General features: G+C 44.7%; 1 protein-coding gene across 5 annotated transcripts in view; it reads right to left on the reverse strand.

Moving 5' to 3' along the window:
• Positions 1-20,910, reverse strand: part of HIPK2 (homeodomain interacting protein kinase 2) — a 215,705-nt gene that overhangs the window by 167,449 nt on the left and 27,346 nt on the right. For 3 of the 5 annotated variants that reach the window (XM_075007466.1, XM_075007457.1, XM_075007448.1), the window contains exon 2: positions 13,427-13,492. The exons of the other annotated variants lie outside the window; for them this stretch is intronic. In XM_075007466.1, coding sequence (XP_074863567.1) covers positions 13,427-13,492 — 66 coding nt within the window. The remainder of the gene's footprint in view (positions 1-13,426; positions 13,493-20,910) is intronic. 5 annotated transcript variants of the gene reach the window in all.

Below are 20,910 nucleotides of genomic sequence, written 5' to 3' on the forward strand. Positions count from 1 at the left end.
CCCCTCCGATCCTTGGGTGTGGGCATCTCTCCTCTCTGAGAACAGTCACACTCCTTCTTCAATCCATCCTGGATGCTAGACTGAGGTGGGTTGTGAGAGGACAGATGAGTCATCCAGCTAAGACGTGGAAATATATGCAAAATTGCTAACCCCCATCTATGAATAGAATGTGGATGATGTCAGACATCTAAACAACCAGTCATACATTAACCAGAAGGAGCTGAAGGCCAGCATCATTTTGTGGTTCCTTCTGGCCTTAAACTCATCAATTCTGTGACCTCAGATAGAAACAGCAGGACCTATGACAAGCACTGGCCACTCGGTCTGCAGTTAACAAAAGACATTTTTCTACCTGGTCTCCTCACACCAGTCAGAACAGCTCCCCCACCCTGGAAATGATCTCTCCTTCTGCCTGTCAAATCTCTGGGAATTGCTAAGCTTTCCTTCACACTTTTCAAACAAAGCACCAATTAATTCTGTTTCTCCAATCTGCCATCAAATCCTTACAAAACCTGTTTCAAGTTCAAAATACAACCTCCCTGAGAACAGAGTAATTGTGACCTTTTTGAAAGCACAGCTCTGTGTTCAATTTAGAAGTCTATTGTTTTCAGGACAAAAGCAAGCAGGAACAATTGCTTTTGTACAAAGACGTTGCTTTTGTCTTACATACTCTTGCATGAGTATTATAAAAGTTTTTGAGTGAACATAGTGGTCATTTTAAAAAGGGTGACTATTAGAACTGGCCTGAGCTAGACATGTTGGCTACGTCTACACGTGCACCCAACTTCGAAATAGCTTATTTCGATGTTGCGACATCGAAATAGGCTATTTCGATGAATAACGTCTACACGTCCTCCAGGGCTGGCAACGTCGATGTTCAACTTCGACGTTGCTCAGCCCAACATCGAAATAGGCACAGCGAGGGAACGTCTACACGCCAAAGTAGCACACATCGAAATAAGGGAGCCAGGCACAGCTGCAGACAGGGTCACGGGGCGGACTCAACAGCAAGTCGCTCCCTTAAAGGGCCCCTCCCAGACACACTTTCATTAAACAGTGCAAGATACACAGAGCCAACAACTAGTTGCAGACCCTGTATATGCAGCACGGACCCCCAGCTGCAGCAGCAGCAGCCAGAAGCCCTGGGCTAAGGGCTGCTGCCCACGGTGACCACAGAGCCCCGCAAGGGCTGGAGAGAGAGTATCTCTCAACCCCCCAGCTGATGGCCGCCATGGAGGACCCCGCTATTTCGATGTTGCGGGACGCGGATCGTCTACACGTCCCTACTTCGATGTTGAACGTCGAAGTAGGGCGCTATTCCCATCCCCTCATGGGGTTAGCGACTTCGACGTCTCGCCGCCTAACGTCGATTTCAACTTCGAAATAGCGCCCAACACGTGTAGACGTGACGGGCGCTATTTCGAAGTTACTGCCGCTACTTCGAAGTAGCGTGCACGTGTAGACGCAGCTGTTGAGAGCAGATGCTATGCAAACTTCCATCCACCTCACATATCTGTCTGACAAAGCCTTGCAGATCTGAACACACAACCCTAAATTTGAGTTGCCACACCCCCTTTACAAGCAGCGGCCGCTGGTCATGACACTTCTATATGGGTTTGAATGGATTCCGACAAAAAGATCGTATTGATTTGGGTTAGGTATTGATCCGGCAAACACTTGTTCACATGCTTAACCTTACGTATCTGAAACCATGCATACGTGCTTGCAAAATCAGGGCTTTCGATAGTAGGCTCCTCAGGAAAACAGATTTTCTCTTTGTTCAGGTTTTGTAAAGGACTCTTTACCTTTGTGGAATTTAGAGAAAAAATAGAGGAGACTCAAAGATAGATGACGAGAATGATTTCGCACCGTGGATTACTCCTCATATGAAGAGACTGAAAAGACTGCAGTACCTTATAAAGGAGGCAACTAAGAGGGGACAAGATGAAACTATACAAAATAATGGATGCTTGGAGAAGGTAATTCTCTTGATAATGTCTGTTCTCCCTGTGTCATAACTGAAAAATTAAAGGATATTCAGTGGAAGAGAAATTCAAAACCAATAAAAGAGCATTCATTTTCACATAACACACAATTGGCCTGTGGAACTCCTTGCTACGAGCAATTGCTGAGGCTGAGAAACGTGAACAAAGGAGCACCCATTTATATGGCTTATGAGACTGTCTCACATTATCACAATAAATATTGAGAAATAAACAAGTTTGGAAAGTGATATAAACCCTCAAGTTTCATGACAGGAGCTAACCTGCAACTGTTGGAGATTAGGAACACACAGTCCATCGGGGATAAGTTTAACCCATAACTGCCCACTGCAGGGTTCCTTCCTGTGCAGCATCTAGTGTGGACTACTGCGAGAGGCAGGATACTGAACTGGAAGGAGAGCTGGTCAGATCTGTAATGTCAAGTCCTACTCTCCAAAGACTCTTTCACCTGTTACCACAAAAGTGAAATTTCTCTTTGCTCTTCAGTGGTTGAAAATAAATGCACTAAACTGCTTTGCCTCTCAATCCCAAGCATACCTATTGCTTCACGTGTGTAGTTTACACTTTTGGTGCTATCGGTCTCCAGTGCCCTTTGTGTTTAAAAAAAAAAAAAGAGGTGCCGGCACTCAACTGGCTCCCTGCCCCTCTCCCATAGCCAATGACATGGAAGGGGCCACCAAGGTGCTGGGACTCAGTACTGGCAAGTACCGGAAGAAAAAAAAAAAGCACTGTCCATCTCTGTTAACGTAACACTTTCATCTTTATGGTCTTCGCTTGCTTTACACGACTGATCGGAGAGATTAAAAATCTCCTCTTTGCTAAACACTGTTGCCACTTCCCAGTTTAGGAAAGGAAGAAAATGGGCCTTCCAGGCCAGGCCAGACCAGTAAGTTTATTCGGTTTAGATTGATATCCTACATCCAGTAGTGGCCAGTGCTTGCAACAGTTTCATAAGAACATAAGAACATAAGAATGGCCATACTGGGTCAGACCAAAGGTCCATCAAGCCCAGCATCCCATCTGCCGACGGTGGCCAATGCCAGGTGCCCCAGAGAAGGAGAACAGAAGACAAGTGATTTATCTCCTGCCATCCATCTCCTGCCCTTGTTATGAAGGCTAGGGCACCATACTTTATCCCTGGCTAATAGCCATTTATGGACCTGACCTGCAAAAATTTATCAAGCTCTTTTTTAAACCCTAATAGAGTCCTGGCCTTCACAGCCTCCTCGGGCAAGGAGTTCCACAGGTTGACTGTGCGCTGTGTGAAGAAAAATTTCCTTTTATTAGTTTTGAACCTACTACCCATCAATTTCATTTGGTGTCCCCTAGTTCTTGTATTATGGGAAAAGGTAAATAATTTTTCTATATTCACTTTCTCCACACCATTCATGATTTTATATACCTCTATCATATCGCCCCTCAATCGCCTTTTTTCCAAACTGAAAAGTCCCAGTCTCTCTAGCCTCTCCCCATATGGGACCCTTTCCAAGCCCCTAATCATCTTAGTCACCCTTTTCTGAACCTTTTCTAATGCCAATATATCTTTTTTGAGGTGAGGAGACCACATCTGCACGCAGTACTCGAGATGTGGGCGTACCATAGTTTTATATAGGGGAAGTATGATATCTTTTGTCTTATTATCGATCCCTTTTTTAATAATTCCTAACATCCTATTTGCCTTACTAACTGCCGCTGCACACTGCGTGGATGTCTTCAGAGAACTATCCACTATAACTCCAAGATCCCTTTCCTGATCTGTCGTAGCTAAATTTGACCCCATCATGTAGTACGTGTAATTTGGGTTATTTTTTCCAACATGCATTACCTTACACTTACCCACATTAAATTTCATTTGCCATTTTGCTGCCCAATCACTCAGTTTGCTGAGATCTTTTTGTAGTTCTTCACAATCCCTTTTGCTTTTGACTGTCCTGAACAACTTGGTGTCATCTGCAAACTTTGCCACCTCACTGCTTACCTCATTTTCTAGATCATTGATGAACAAGTTGAACAGGATCGGTCCCAGGACTGAGCCCTGGGGAACACCACTAGTTACCCCCCTCCATTGTGAAAATTTACCATTTATTCCAACCCTTTGTTTTCTGTCTTTTAACCAATTCCCGATCCATGAAAGGACCTTTCCTCCTATCCCATGACCACCTAATTTACATAAAAGCCTTTGGTGTGGGACCGTGTCAAAGGCTTTCTGGAAATCTAGGTATATTATGTCCACTGGGTGCCCCTTGTCCGCATGTTTATTAACCCCTTCAAAGAATTCTAATAGATTAGACAGACACGACTTCCCTCTGCAGAAACCATGCTGACTTTTGCCCAACAATTCGTGCTCTTCTATGTGCCTTGCAATTTTACTCTTTACTAGTGTTTCTACTAATTTACCTGGTACTGATGTTAAACTTATCGGTCTATAATTGCCAGGATCTCCTCTAGAGCCTTTTTTAAATATTGGTGTTATATTGGCCGTCTTCCAGTCATTTGGTACCAAAGTGGATTTAAAGGATAGGTTACAAACCACTGTTAATAACTCCGCAATTTCACATTTGAGTTCTTTCAGAATCCTTGGGTGAATGCCATCTGGTCCTGGAGACTTGTTACTATTCAGCTTATCAATTAATTCCAAAACCTCCTCTAATGTCACTTCAATCTGAGTGAGTTCCTCAGATTTGTCGCCTAAAAAGGCTGGCTCAGATTTAGGAACCTCTGTAACATCTTCAGCCGTGAAGACTGAAGCAAAGAAATCATTTAATCGCTCCGCAATGGCACTGTCTTCCTTGATTGCTCCTTTTATTTCTTTATCATCCAAGGGCCCCACTGCTTTTTTAGCAGGCTTCCTGCTTCTAATGTATTTAAAAAACATTTTACTATTGTTTTTTGAATTTTTGGCTAGCTGTTCCTCAAACTCTTTTTTGGCTTTTCTTACTACATTATGACAGTTAATTTGGGAGTGTTTATGTTCCTTTCTATTTTCCTCACTAGGATTTGACTTCCACTTTTTAAAAGCTGCCCTTTTCTCTCTCACTGCCTTTTTAACATGGCTGTTTAGCCATGGTGGTTCTTTGTTAGGTCTCTTACTGTGTTTTTTTATTTGGGGTATACATTTAAGTTGGGCCTCTAGTATGGTGTCTTTAAACAGTTTCCATGCAGCTTCCAGGGATTTTAGTTTAATTACTCTACCTTTTAGTTTCTGTTTAACTAGCTTCCTCATTTTAGTGTAATTCCCCTTTTTGAAATTAAATGCCAGAGTGTTTGACCGCTGCGGTGTTCTTCCCAACACAGGAATATTAAAAGTTATTATGTTGTGGTCACTATTTCCAAGCGGTCCAGTAACAGTTACCTCTTGGACCAGATCCTGCGTTCCAGTCAAGACTAGATCGAGAATCGACTCTCCCCTTGTGGGTTCCTGTACTAGCTGCTCCAAGAAGCAGTCATTTAAGGCATCAAGAAATTTAATCTCTGACTCCCGTCCTGAGGTGACATGCACCCAATCAATATGGGGATAATTGAAATCTCCTATTATTACTGTGTTTTTTATTTTGATAGCCTCTCTAATCTCCCTCCTATCATGCAGCTGGACACCGACACCTGAACAGATCGGGAGGAGTCCCTGTCTGACTGTCGCATGTCACCATCTTAAATCTGAAACATAAGATCATTTGTCATTTATCACTTCCCTTTCCCCCACCCCCATGATACAATAGACTCACTGATATCCCACACCAGCAAATCCCCTCAGGTCACTGCACGTCCTTTGACGCAGAGCTGTATTCCCCTTGATTTATTCTATATTTACCAGCCATTCATTCACTGACAGCTTCCTTATTCCTTCTGCAATTTCAGAAGTCCTCTCTCCAGCCCACCTCCAGATTCAGTCGAACTGTCATGCAGCCCTCACCATCTCTCCCTCTATGGTCTTTTCTCTCTGCACCAGCAGAAAGGTTCAGGATGAGCTGCACTGCATCTTCTTGCTCCCTGATGCCATGACTTAAGTCATTTTGTTTACAAGAAGAAAGATAACAGAGAAAGCAGCATGGACCTCCCGGTGACAAAAGGACCCAGGCTAGTGTTAAGCCTTGGGGCAGTTAGATGTCAGAAAAAACAGACTTTCACAGGCTTGGTAGAGGTAAATCTTTAAGTTGTTAACAAGAAATAACAACATTCTCCTGGATCCTGTAGTGACAAATATCACCTTCATCCTGACATCAAACACAACATTTCAAAGCCCAGATGTTGGAGGTGGAAACCTAACAGGTAACATAGAGTGACCCTGAAGCCTCCAGATGTTACACGTCATTCCTCTGCATTATAAATAACTATTAAATGGATTCTGGCAAGTTCAGTAGCACCCAATATTGGTTGTCTCTTTCTTCTGTCCGTCTGTTCCAAGATCTTTATCATTCTTTGCATTATTTTTTTATTTCAAAAGCTCTTTCTATTTTAAAAAGTCAGTGACAGAATCTTATTTTCAGAGCAGCCCTATCCTGGATCAATATCCTAGTCCCCACTCCCCTGGGCAACCCTACCACAACACACCTGATTCCGCAGTTTGTTGATCATAACTACAATAGCAAACCGGGGCACACAGCTCACTGCTCAAAAGCAACCTTACAATAGCACAACAGACTGTGCAATCTCTAACTCCTTTGTATTGCTACACCAACAAACTAGCGTGTGCAGCCTTGCCCTCACAACTAACTCTGCAACAACAAACAAATGTAAACATCCCAACCCCTGGGTTACAGGGGTTTTGCTGGGGCTCTCACAGGATTCAGACATTTCTTCAAGGATGAGTTTTGCTTTGTAAATATATATTCCTGGCTTTTGATAATTTTGGCACTTGGAGACTTTTACAAATGGCTGAGTGATCACAGCTGAACTCATACCACTACAAAACTTACTACCCACCAAGTTAAAATCTGTGGTCCACAGGATCTTGTTAGGGAGGGGACATTCATGTCTTGGGATACTTGTTTGTCACAGAGGATCATGGACTGAGGGACTGCTGAGGAAGTCTACAGAACACATCTTGGAGCTTCTTTAGCTACTTGAAGAGAGGTCAGCCCACTGCTGCTCCTCCTGCTGAATTTGTGGAGACTGAGGCAGGAAAGCAGTGCTACAGAGGCAGCAATGCCCTTCTCCTAATTATGTTCCCACACTGGCTCTGACAGCTGTGGCGCTGAGCGAGCCGGCATGGTGATAGCAGATTAAATGGTTTTTCATGGCTTCCTTGCTGGCTCCTTCACTGTTCCATAAAACCCCTATCCTATCCACACACATGGATCCTGCCAGAAGTTCCACTTCTATGATGATGCCTACAATATATTCAACAAGAAGTCCTGTGGCACCTTATAGACTAACAGATATTTTGGAGCATAAGATTTCGTGGGCAAAGACCCGCTTCATCAGATGCAATAAATTCGTCAGCCAACAATACCCAGCAGAAGAGGCAACCGGAGACAGTTGTATACGTCTGTCTTTTTTACATCTTTGCAAAATCTTTTAGGCCATAACACCACAAACATTCACAGACATGCCTAACAGCACAGCACAGTAATTGCAGGATTATAGCCTAAGAATATATATGAACCAATGGACTCTGGGTAAGGGAAAAAAGTAAGTATTCACAGGACCAGGGCTTTACATCACAAATTCTTCAGGTCAGGGACTGCGCTTGTGTTTGACAGGATTTTGTGTATCGTACGTTTGACTCTTTCCTTGTATAGTCGGTTAGGCTCTGATGCTGCGAACGCACATATGTTTAAGCACGAGTTGTCTTAATGACTTCAATAAGACTCATGCACTCAGAGTTAACCACATGCCTAAGTGTTTGCAGGATCATGGCATTAGCCAGCTTCCCTTGTTGTATACATGAGTCTTTCACACAGCAACAGGATAGAGAAAAACATTTACCACAAAAATTGGCAGGTGGGGCTTGGGGGCAGGAGCGGTACTTGAAACAACTTGAACTTGCTTTTTGAAACTCACTAGTTCGAGTTGATAAATGTCCTCTTCAAGGTTATGTCTAGACTGCAGGCTTCTGCCAACAGTTTTGTCCACAGACCATGCGCTCAAACTGCAGATCTGTCAGCAGAGATCTGCTGGCTGGGAGAGTTCTATTGACATCTCTGTACACCCCATTCCACCAAGAAGAAGGGATGTCTCGACAAAGGGGGGTTTTCAGCTATTTGGCTCCACGTGGACGGGCCAAATGTCAGAAGAGCCTCCCATGACAGAACTGTCAGCAAATGATACACAAATTGTGGTATGCAATTTGCATATCTTGCCAACAGTTCTCTGCAGTCTAGACACAGCCTGAGGAACAGAGGAAAGAAACTGCGCATGTGGAGTAAACCACACGGTCCTCTAAAGTTATTAAGATCCACTGATTTATTCTGGAAAATTCTGAAATGCTTCATCTATAGACATGCCATTAATTTTACACTTGTTACTCAGAGAAAAACCCCAATGACTCAGCAGCTAGAGTCTTCTGAGGAAAAATATGCAGGATTGGGCTTTTTCTCCTGAATTTTCTGATATTATTTCCCCCCCTCCCCTTCTACTTTATCACTAATGGTGGTCTTTGATTTCTGGAAAGTTCATCTGCTCCTGCTGCATATTCCCCACCTGGAGTCAAAATCGTCCCTTTATGACACATCCTTTCTAAGGCAGCCAATTGTGATATCACAGATAGACCATTGTGACTTCAGCTGGAAAATAAGCAGCAGGAGCAGATGAACTCTTCAGAAACAAAGATCCTGTTTTGATGTAAATAACCCTCCCGGTAGCCAAAAAACAAACACCACCACCACCATGGGAAAAGAGTGACAGAAAACATATAATAAACAGAATTTTTGCTACACTGAATATTTTTCAAATTCTGTAACAGACACTGAATTATCTTTCCTTTCATTTCCACTGTGTTTAGAAAGCAAACCCGCTTCATCAGCCTTTGGAATATATATTTACTACTCTTCTTTCATTTTGCTTTTAAGACCTCTGTGTCTTGCCATTGTCCCAGACTGAGCAAAGTCTGCTGCTGTGCAAAAGAAACAGCTCTCAGGAGAGCACATACTGTGTGTTTCCGAACGCTTTATAAATCCACCAGCAGCTGGCAATGCTGCCCATGTGCCTGCAAAACATTTTTCATATAAGTCATTATTAATGTATCTTTTTTTTCAAAAAACAGCCCCTTCCATCTCAACTCACATCCAAACAAATACCGAAAAACAGAGGTTATAACCACAACCCAATGCGGCATTACAACTAAACGTACCTGGGGCAGCCTGGTGGATGTTACGAAAAGAACAGGAAGTAGACCCATTGAAGCCTCACCTGTGAGCTCCAACCTGACAGACAAGGCACCTGACTGACATGCAAAGATACAGGAGAGTGGATGCTCACAAGACATTTTCAAAGAGGCAGTAACGAAATGGTGTCTGCTACATAAGGCCAAGTCCTAGACAGGTAACACACAGCATTAGGGTTTGGATCCTCAAAAGGACATCCTACCTCCCTGCCTTCCGATTTCAGTCTCCAGACTCTGGAATTTTATTAGCTCTTCCAAGGGAAACAAGGAGGGGGGCAAACATCTGCATGTGTGATGCCTAACACTCCTCAGGACTGAACTTTTTACAATAAACTAATGATGACAGAGCCCATACACTGTAGTAATGGTGTCAAGTATCGGAGGCGTAGCCGTGTTAGTCTGGATCTGTAACAGCAACGAAGGGTCCTGTGGCACCTTATAGACTAACAGAAAAGTTTTGAGCATGAGCTTTCATGAGCACAGACTCACTTCATCAGATACTGGTCTTGGAAATGTGCAGGGCCAGGTATAAATAAGCCAGAGCAAGGGTGGGGATAACAAGGTTAGCTCAGTCAGCAAGGGTGAGGCTTACTACCAGCAGTTGATCTGGAGGTGTGAACACCAAGGGAGGGGAAGCTGCTTCTGTATTTAGCCAGCCATTCCCAGTCTTTGTTTAAGGCAGAGCTGAGGGCAGATGAATTGTAGCTCAGAAATTTCTCTTTGGAGTCTGGTCCTGAAATTTCTGTGCTGTAGGATAGCTACTTTTAAGTCTGCTACTGTGTGGCCTGGGAGATTGAAGTGCTCTCCTACGGGTTTTTGCATATTGCCATTTCTGATATCTGATTTGTGTGCATTTATTCTTTTATGTAGAGACTGTCCAGTTTGTCCGATGTATACAGCAGAGGGTCATTGCTGGCACATGATGGCATAAATTATATTGGTAGATGTGCAGCTGAATGAACCCATGATGGTGTGGCTGATCTGGTTAGGTCCTGTAATGGTGTTGCTGGTGTAGATATGTGGGCAGAGCTGGCAATGAGGTTTGTTGCATGGATGGGTCCCTGAGTTAGAGTGACTGTGGTGCGGTGTATAGTTGCTGGTTAGGATTTGCTTCAGGTTGGCAGGTTGTCTGTGGGCAAGGACTGGTCTGCCTCCCAAGGCCTGTGAAATTGGGGGATCATTGTCCAGGACGGGCTGTAAATCCCTGATGATGCACTGTAGAGGTTTTAGCTGAGGACTGTAAGTGATGGCTAGTGGTGTTCTGTTGGCTTCTCTCTTGGGCTTGTCCTGTAGTAAGAGGCTTTGTGGCACACGTTCGGCTCTATTGATCTGTTTTTTCACTTCCTCAGGTGGGTACGGCAGTTTCAGGAATGCTTGGTAGAGATCCTGCAGGTGTTTGTCTCTGTCGGAGGGGTTGGATCAAATGCGGTTATATCTTAGCGCTTGGCTGTAGACAATGGATTGTGTGGTGTGTCTGGGATGGAAGCTGGAGGCATGAAGGTAGGCGTAGCGGTCAGTGAGTTTACGGTACAGGGTGGTATTGATGTGGCCATCGTGTATTAGCACCGTGGTGTCCAGGAAGTGGATCTCCTGTGTGGACTGTTCCAGGCTGAGGTTGATGGTGGGGTGAAAGTTGTTGAAGTCCCGGTGGAATTCCTCCAGAGTCTCCTTCCCATGGGTCCAGATGATGAAGATGTCGTCAATGTAGTGTAAGTAGGGACGCGATGTTAGTGGATGAAAGCTAAGGAAGCACTGTTCCAGGTCAGCCATGAAAATATTGGCATATTGAGGGGCCATGCGGGTACCCATAGCTGTGCCGCTGATTTGAAGGTATATATCGTCGCCAAATCTGAAATAGCTGTGTGTGAGGATAAAGTTACAGAGCTCAGCCATCAGATGTGCTTGTAGCATCATCAGGGATACTGTTCCGGACAGCATTTATTCCATCTTTGCGTGGGATGTTGGTATAGAGAGCCTCTACATCCATGGTGGCTAGGATAGTGTTTTCTGGTAGGTCATCAATGTGTTGCAGTTTTCTCAGGAAGTCAGTGGTGTCTCGGAAATAGCTGGGAGTGCTGGTGGCATAGGGTCTGAGGAGAGAGTCCACATAACCAGACAGTCCTTCAGTGAGAGTACCAATGCCCGAGATGATGGGGTGTCCAGGATTTCCAGGTTTGTGGATCTTGGGTAGTAGGTAGAATAGCCCCGGACAGGACTCTAGAGGTGTGTTGGTATAAATCTGTTCTTGTGCTTGTGTAGGGAGTGTCCTGAGCAGATGGTGTAGTTTCTTAGTGTATTCCTCAGTGGGATCTGAGGAAAGTAGCCTGTAAAATTTGGTATTGGAGAGTTGTCTGGAAGCCTCCTTCTGGTAGTCAGACCTGTTCATGATGACAGTAGCTCCTCCTTTATCTGCCTCTTTGATTATAATGTCAGGGTTGTTTCTGAGGCTGTGGATGGCATTGCGTTCCGCACGACTGAGGTTGTGAGGCAAACGATGCTGTCTCTCCACAATTTCTGCCTGTGCGCGTTGGCGGAAGCATTCTATATATAGGTCCAGACTGTTATTTCTACCCTCAGGAGGAGTCCACATGGAGTTATTCTTCTTGTGCTGCTGGGAGGGTGTCTGTGTAACCGTGTGCTGGTCAGTGTTGTGCTGAAAGTATTCTTTGAGTCTGAGATGGTGAAAGCAGGCTTCCGACCCTCACCAAGTCAATCTTCCCAAAAGTAATCATAACCTAAACCTGAATTCTTCATATTGATGGGTTTGCTAATGTCATACAGAAGGGTCAGTCCCTTCAGCAGCCTTAAACCAAAAATCCAGCATTGCACTGCTGCTTTAACTCTGCACTGGAACCAGTTTAAGAACGAGCATGGGTTTCCATTTTCCAGACAAACAGGGATCAGGCATTTAGAGTGTCAGGTGACTAACATAAGACCCACATGTGACATACTTCAAATGCAGGGAGCAGAATTCACTACCTCACGAAACTGAAAAAAACCTCGAGCTTCTACCTAGTGAGTGAGAGAAGCCATTCATTCTGTTACGTCTCCGGTGCTCAACGAAAGAGCTACCAAAGTTGGTTTCATTCTAGCAGAGGGCAGCATGCTGCGCGTACACACACACACACACGCACCCACAAATAATCTTGTGTCATGTGGCTCTCACGCACACGCCCACGCCCACCCATATTCTCTTGTCATGTGCCTCTGACCCACATGGTCTCTGGTACGAAAGATTCTAACAGTGGTCTCCTCCTTCTTTTTTCATCTCCAGCGGTTGCATGATGCTGAGAAACGATCTCAGATCTCTTCTGCAAATCAAAAGTTTGGGGAGGCTAGGACATGACTAGAAGAAACCACCAGAGTTCTCTTGAGGTGAGACAGAGGCAACCAGCTTCCACTTCTACGTCATAGTCCTCTCCATACCAGTCCCTGCTTGTTTTGTTTCTTGGGGGGAACCAACGCTGGGATGCTGCACCCCACTTCTGCTCTAGCAGCAGCCTGAAACCATGAAGTAAAGTAGTCTGCTGACTGCCAACGGATGCAGGCGACTCAGTGACAACCCCTGAAGTGGGAGTGAGGTATTGTGATTTGGTATCTTGGTGTTCTCTTTACATATCCAGTTCAATGCGAAGTTCCCAACATACTGAGAAACTGTTAGAGGCTTGTGAAAAGCAGGGCCTGTGGCTTGTTATTCCAGGAGTAAAGAGCCTTCCTTCCAATTGCCAGAACAATGTTGCATACCCAGTGATGTTCAGAAGCCATAATGGGACATTCTCGGGGTCAGTTAGTTCAAAACGAAGCCAGCTTGGATGTTTGCAGATTCCTTATGATTTTGTTTAGTGTGTATAATGGTAGGAATATGCAAAGGGGTCTCCATTAAAGAAATACCATTATTGTTGGCTGAAGGGCAAAATCCAAATCAGTAGCCTAATACTCATGTGTAATTCAACAATAACAAACCACTGTGCGCAGCCTCCTAGTTACCATAACATGCCCGTGTGCAAATTAGCATGAAAAGGGAGAAGGAAAGGTTTCTGAAAGGAAACCAATTTAATTAACAAGCTGGTATTACAAGCAAGGGAGAAAAAATACAAATTACCTGGGTGGTGTTTTCTTCTAAAACCGAATGAAGTTTGAGTGATTTTGCTCTCTGGAAACTGCAGTTCTGAGTATAGTCATAACAAGGAAACAGAAAAGTAGTTTATGTAGAAACTCCATGGGGAAAAGGGGCTGTAGCATAAGCAGATAACTACAGTGAGAAGAGGCCCAGGTAGTTATTTGAATTTAGGGTTTAAAAGATGAATGGATTTGGGGGATTATGGATGTGAGGAACTAATAAATCCTGGTTTGACTCGTAATATAGACAAAGGTTGTACAACCTACTTATGCACATATAGCTTGGCAAGGCAACTTGGTGTTGATCTGCAGCACTTGAAGGTATGACTCCCCAAACAACTGAAGCAATACATCTAAATTATGACCTGAGGCATCCCCTGCACGTCCACTAGTAGCCTGGCACAGAATTTTACAATGACCTGCTATTACAGTACAGTAAACCTTCAAGTTACACGGTGGTTGGATTCCTGCAACCCCAGCACAACTCAAATTTTCAAGCAAATCAAGGGGAGCCAGGAACTAGGCTAAAGAGATTTTTCCTTCCCTTCCCCCAGCCACGTGGCTGTCAGACAGCAAACAGCTACATTTCTGATCTTATTCTGATTTAAAATAATCATCACATGTAGTTGTTCAGGCCATTACTGTACAATTCAGTAAAATAAGTTTAGAAAGCAAGCACAAACTAAATAGTCCCCAAAAACAAAAAAGCTCCTGGTTTTTCATTCCATCCTCTAATTTATCCCATTTTAGGATGGGGCATCTGTGTTCAAAATCTTAATCTCCTGGTGTAAAGTTGCACCAAGAATATTTTACTGTAGAGGCTGAAGGCTTGGCATAATCCTTCTCTTTCCTCCTTGCAAAGAAACACCGGCTTATCCATTCTTGTATCCATGTTTAAATCTATCTATCTATCTAACATACTTTGGGACTGGACTCAATGACCCCTGAGATCTCGTCCAGCCCTATGATTCTATTATATAGACAGATAGATAGATATAAATATATAGATATAGATATATTTGTTACACACAAAAATACATTTGAATGCTTGACTTTATTACACACACAAAATATTTTAAAGGAATAGTATAAAGATTGAAAGTCGAGGATTCATGTGTCAGGAAATGCCAGAATTCAGGTGTCCAATGTAACCTTAATTCATTCCTGTCCTGCATATGCATTATAATACAGTTTTTAATGACACAGTCACATGAGCATCTCCTTTCTCTTCCTGCTGTCCGCTTCTCCATTCTCCACACTCCCTCCAACTTTGGCAACAAATGAGTCATACGTCCTACAGACAACAGTTCCCTTCACTACAACCTGATTCATTCACAGAGCAGGTCCATATTATGCACTGAATGAGACAAGGGAACTGTGGAAAAAATAGTATGAGGCTGCACAGGCAATCTTAATTCTGGCATTTCCTGACATGTGAGAGCATGACTTTGCAACCCTAATGCTGCTGTTTTAATGTAGTTTTTGTAAGTAATTTCCTTGGACTTTAGAAAAGCAAACAGAGAAGAAAAAAAAAAGTGGTATCATCATACTGACACCCATGTGTCCCCAGCACTGCTAGAACCTTTAGGCTACGTCTACACATGCACGCTACATCGAAATAGCTTATTTTGATGTAGCGACATCAAAATAAGCTATTTCGATGAATAGCGTCTACACGTCCTCCAGGACTGGTGCCGTCGACGTTCAACGTCGACGTTGGGCAACACCACATCGAAATAGGCACTGCGAGGGAACGTCTACACGCCAAAGTAGCACACATCGAAATAAGGGTGCCAGGCACAGCTGCAGACAGGGTCACAGGGTGGACTCAATAGCAAGCCGCTCCCTTAAAGGGCCCCTCCCAGACACACTTGCACTAAACAGCACAAGATACACAGAGCCCAACAACTAGTTGCAGACCCTGTGCATGCAGCATGGATCCCCAGCTGCAGCAGCAGCAGCCAGAAGCCCTGGGCTAAGGGCTGCTGCACACGGTGACCATAGAGCCCCGCAGGGGCTGGAGAGAGAGCGTCTCTCAACCCGTCAGCTGATGGCCGCCATGGAGGACCCCGCTATTTCGATGTTGCGGGACGCGGATCGTCTACACGTTCCCTACTTCGACATTGAACATTGAAGTAGGGCGCTATTCCCATCCCCTCACGGGCTTAGTGACTTCGACGTCTCGCCGCCTAACGTCGAAGTTAACTTCAAAATAGTGCTCAACACGTGTAGCCGTGACGGGCGCTATTTTGAAGTTGGCGCCGCTACTTCGAAGTAGTGTGCACGTGTAGACGCGGCTTTAGTTCCACAAAAGAGATCTCTGTCACCTGAGCTAATGGAGGGACCGACGGCTGTAATAGGCTGTTATACTCTGCGATGACTACCACTATAGGGGGATGAACATTTTGCCAGCGGAGTTTCACTTTCAGACCCATTGTCCAGCAATAGAGGCATGGTGAGACTCGGGAATCTTGGCTTCCATTTTAGCCTGTAGCAGGGATTTTGCTGTAGTGGGCTCAGCCGCTTCTTTCCATCTCCCTGCCTGCCCTCCCCAACCCTAGTGTCCTTCCTCTCTATTTCCAGTTCTCTGCCAACCTCCCAGACCCTTTTCTCATATCTCATTGACCACACAGTTCCAGTACCCCCAATATCCTCATCCAGTCCACTTCTCTCCTCTACCCCGGTCTCCAGTACCACCTCTCCCCATGTGTCCCATCCCTACTGGCTCACATTCTTGGCCAAATTCACTGTCTAGTCTCCCCAGCTCCTCGTCTCAGTTTCTTTGCCCAGCCAGTTCCAGTTCTCCCTCCGTACCCTGGCTCCTTGTCAGGTCTGTCTCCTATACCCCTTCATCTACTCCCCCCTCCCCACAACCCCATTCGTTTTTCATTTTTCTGGTCCAGATAGTCCTCCTCCCTTGGGTCCTTCTCTGACATCCCCCCTTTATTTCTGTTCCAGGCTCCCAGACCTTGACTCCAGCTAGTCACAGTCTCCCAGGCTCCTTACCTAGCCAGACCCGGTCCCCTGCCTACTCAGTTTTCAAAGCCCAGTTACCCACCTCCCCATCCTTACCTGTCTCCACTCTCAGGCTCTCTTCTCACTCACCTCCTTGTCCCAGTCTACTTCCCTTACCTCCCTCGCATGTCTGGCTCTTGTCCCTCTGCAAGTCAAGCAGGAAGATTCCTCCATTCTGCCTGGGTTCCAGCAGTAGGATTACTGCGAGACTAGGAGGTACAGGCTCCCTCCTCTCAGTTTGGGTGCTGGGATCCACACCCAGCAGGATAAGCAGCAGCTTCAAACTGCAATTGCAGGGAAAGTCTGGCTCAGCCCCAAGCCATAGCATGGCTCTGTGGAGACAGAATCTTCAGGGAATATAGCTGCTGAAGACTAAGAAGTCTCCACTGAGCATGTTCCAACTGTGAATTTTTAAAGGTCAAATTTGGGTGAATTTGAGGGACAGCAAAAGAAAAATCCCTGATGTAAAAGATACCCTCCTATCATATTTCAAGTCCCTGCTGCCAAAGTATGGCGGTACTAGTGCTTCTCAAAGAAAAGACGGCTTGAATTTTTTAATAGGGGGAGTTAAAAATCTCATTTTTCTGTAGCTTTGATCTTTGAAACAGTTGAATTATTTTGGTTGAAATCTCCCCAGAAAAATCAGCCTGAGGCAGACACTCGGCATGTAAAATTTGAGCCCAAATTATTACAATTTGGCAAAGTTACAAGCATCTGAAAATAGAGCCACGTAATGGCAAGTGTTGTGGAACCTTAATAAAAGGCCGCATTACCCGCACTGCCCATAAATAATATAAATAGACATGTAAAAGTTTCCTTCATATACTGTATTATCCAGCTACAGAAAAAAACCCCCACACATGCCAGATGTTACACAGATACAATGAAGCCCAACTGAGATGCAAATTGCAGATAAAGCTCTATTTTATTTCCTGGTTCTGTTCAGATAAACAGGATTCATTTATTTCTAATCTTAATGCACAGTAACAAAGTCTCGTTACTCAATTCTGAACAGCAGCTCTTGCTTACAGTATTAACTTTGTGTAGTCTCCTGTTTCTAAGAAAAAGGAAGTTGAATAAAAAGCATTGTGGAAAGAAAGAAAGAATGAAAGATCCCAGGTGCCAGTGTTCTTCAGAGCAATACATTGTTTAGTACTACTTTATTAGAGGCATAAAATCCAGCCTTACAACTATCTATCAAGGGTGTATGAGACTCAAAGACAGAGTGAGATGATAAGAGACCTAGCAAGGGAATTGGCAGAGAAGCCAATTCAGTTCACGAATAAACTAAGTCTATCCCTTGAACAATTCCTGATGATTCCTCTTGCCACCCAAGTTATATTCCTGGCGAATGAAGTTGTGGGATGCTCTCCCACTCCAACCACTGATATTCCCCTCCCCTCAACACACAGGGCCGAGATTAGGGGTCAGCAATCAAAATAGCAAGAAGAGACATTTTTTCCAGTTTAGTGAAAAAAATCAATAATTCAGGAGCCACAGTGCATGTGAATATGAGATGGTCCTTCATAAATAATGTCAAACCGTACTTTTTGTAACCCCTATTTTAAGAACAGTGCACACACAATGATTTGTAATGCGACACATGTTTACTGCAGGGTGTTCACAAACTTTTTACATACAGACAATTTTTTCACATCCAGCATTCTGTTATCTGGAACTCTCAAATAACCAGCATTTTAACCGTAAATAACTTTTAGTTATGTTTTCCATAAGTACAGTATAGTGAAAGTAAATACAAATAAATACAGCAAACACAGTGTAAGTTTTCAGTCTACAATACTACTGTTGTTGGTAAATAAAGTACTCTACATACATTTTTGTTTGTTTCTCAATATCTGATCTTGTTTTTCTTTAGTGTTATGCATTGCTAGGTATACTGCTCTATTAGCCAGAATGTTTGAATATCCAGCAACCTCCCGGTCCCAGGGCTGCAGGATATGAAAGAGTTTACTGTATTCTATTTCCTCACACTTTACGTGAGTGTTTGTACCACTGGCTTCCCGACTTTCAATCCCGAACCTTCTCTCTCTCTGGAGGACACTAGGGGGAGTTATCCAACATTCAAGATCACTTATCATTTGCTATTTAGATATGAGTTGTTCATTTCGGAGCTTTTAGACATTCACTGTCTATCAAAAATAATCAGGAGGGTCTTTTTTTTTTTTGTTTCAACTTTGCAATTATAGCACCAAGAGCCACAAAGAAGTCCTTAAAGAGCCCCATCTGCCTCCGGAGCCGCATGTTGCAGACCCCTGGCCTAGACGAACACAAGCTTAGTTTCTGTGTCTTGTTCCAAACCCTCACTTCATATCCCTGCTTCACAGCTGTAGTCAAATGTCTTAACTCCCCTAAGGAAGGCTAAAGTATTATTTTTAATTACAGGGGGATTTAGAGCAGTGCACTACAGTGCTCTCTTTTATTATATATGTTGTTTCTACTGGATCTGGGTAGCCACTACGTACAGAGCTGCACATTACACAAATAACACTGTACATTTGACAAATCTCTAGAAATGGTATTAAACCAAAAAGCAAATATTCCCCCTCTCTAGAGTATAAATTAATCTTTCCACAAAATGAAATGTGTACGCCATTTAAAAAAAAGCCTGGCCCCCACGAAATAAATTTTGGTAAGAGACAAATTGGTTTTTCCTATTTTGCTTAGTAAATGAAACAGCTGGTCAGAGGAATCAGGTCAATCAGTGTCTGGAAAAAGCCCTATCAAATCTGCTATGTAACCTAGTTTTTCAAGCCACATGAGACATGCTAATATTGGGAAGACAGCAGCCCATGCTGAGAGAGCCTGTTCCCTCCAGTTTCTGTCCCATTTAGGTGTGCGGAGTGTATTTCCGATGGAAGGAATCAGTACTCGAGCTCTCCTGGTAAGCAGGTCAGGAGCTAGGCATCCCAGGAGCACAGAACAGGTTACATAATATACTTAGGTCCAAATTTTCAAAATTACTTGTGATACCGGGTGCCTCAATTTTTGGCTGACCAATTTGAGACACTCGAGAGGAACCCAACTTTCAGAAAGAGCTGGGCACGACACTCTCTGGGAATCAGGTTCTTTCAAAGGGTTTCAAGTTGAGCACGCAAAATTAAGATGTTCCCAATCACACTGACGCCTAAGCTTTTATCTAGGAGTTTTTATCCAGAGATCTCAAAACTCTCCACAAAGAAAAGTAAGGCTTGTTATCCCCATTTTACAGATGCATAAACCGAGGTACAGAGACAGGCAAAGGCTTGCCCGAGGTCACACAGCTGGGAATAAAATCCAGGTGTCCTGACTCCCAGACCAGAACCCTCTTCATTAAAATGAGTATCCTCTCCCCCACCCCCACATAAAAAGAAGCGGGGCGGAGGAAGCCGCTGAGGGTATTGCCCAGGTGCACGACACAAAGCCCTTCAGGGGCTGCACCTACTTCCTCTCCCACTTCTCCCACTACACAGCTACGAGAACCTCAAAGACTGACTTCTTCATTGGCACGGGAAATGTTCTCAGAAAGGGTGAGCGGGGCTGAGGTAGCCTGGCAGACCTCGCTCTTCAGTGTGTGGATGGGCAGCGGAGGGGATCACTGTCTTTATCCCAGACCAGTGCAGATGTCAGGCCCGGGGGAGGAGGCTGAAGAGAGATCCTTCTTACATTCACCCTAAAGCCCCTGCGGCTGGACCCAGGTCCCTCCTCTGGCCCTTTGGCTCTTACCACTAGCAGATTTGCTGCACCAGGCTTCTCTGAATGGGTGGAGGGGCTAATACCCCAAGAAGACAAGGCATTGGAGAGAATGGAGAGGGAAAGGTGGGAGGGACAAGGTCACCAGTGATGCAGAACGCTCCCAATTTAAGCTAACACACTGTTGTCAGGACTAAGAGGGCGAGGGGCCCTGTGGGAGCCACAGAGGACTGGAGTACTGTCACTGAAAAAGACAGTGAGAAATTAGGGGCCTTGGAGCTGGTCTGTGGGAGGATGGAGTTGAGAGCTGAGGGGAGAGAAAGAGACGTGAGAGGAGTCAGGAGCATTGGAGTGGCAGGGGCAAGTGTCTAGAGAGAGCGGTTTGGTGAATGCGGGTGGGAATGGGAGAGCAGGGGAGGTTTCGAGAGGAGGGCAAGGGGGCTCAGAGGAAGGGTGAGCAGTGGGGCAGTGGAGGGTTTGGAGGTGGGACTACAAAAAGGGGGATTAAAGGAAGGGCTGGGGGCTGTGGTGGAAGCTGTGCTGGGGGCTGCAGCATGGGATTATTTGGGGGTCAGTTGCAGGTCAGGTTGGGGGGGGGCGGTGAGAAGAACCAGGAACTGGATGGGGTGTTGGTGGCTGCAGGTGGAGACTGACATTATATCTAGCCACAAAAATGATGGATTTAGCACATCAGCTGAACGATGCCAACTGTAAGATTTGGGGGGAGGTTGCAGGGTGGCTAGCACAACCCACAGCCTGGCT

Source organism: Carettochelys insculpta, chromosome 1, assembly GCF_033958435.1.
Source record: "Carettochelys insculpta isolate YL-2023 chromosome 1, ASM3395843v1, whole genome shotgun sequence".
Taxonomy (NCBI): Eukaryota; Metazoa; Chordata; order Testudines; family Carettochelyidae; genus Carettochelys; species Carettochelys insculpta.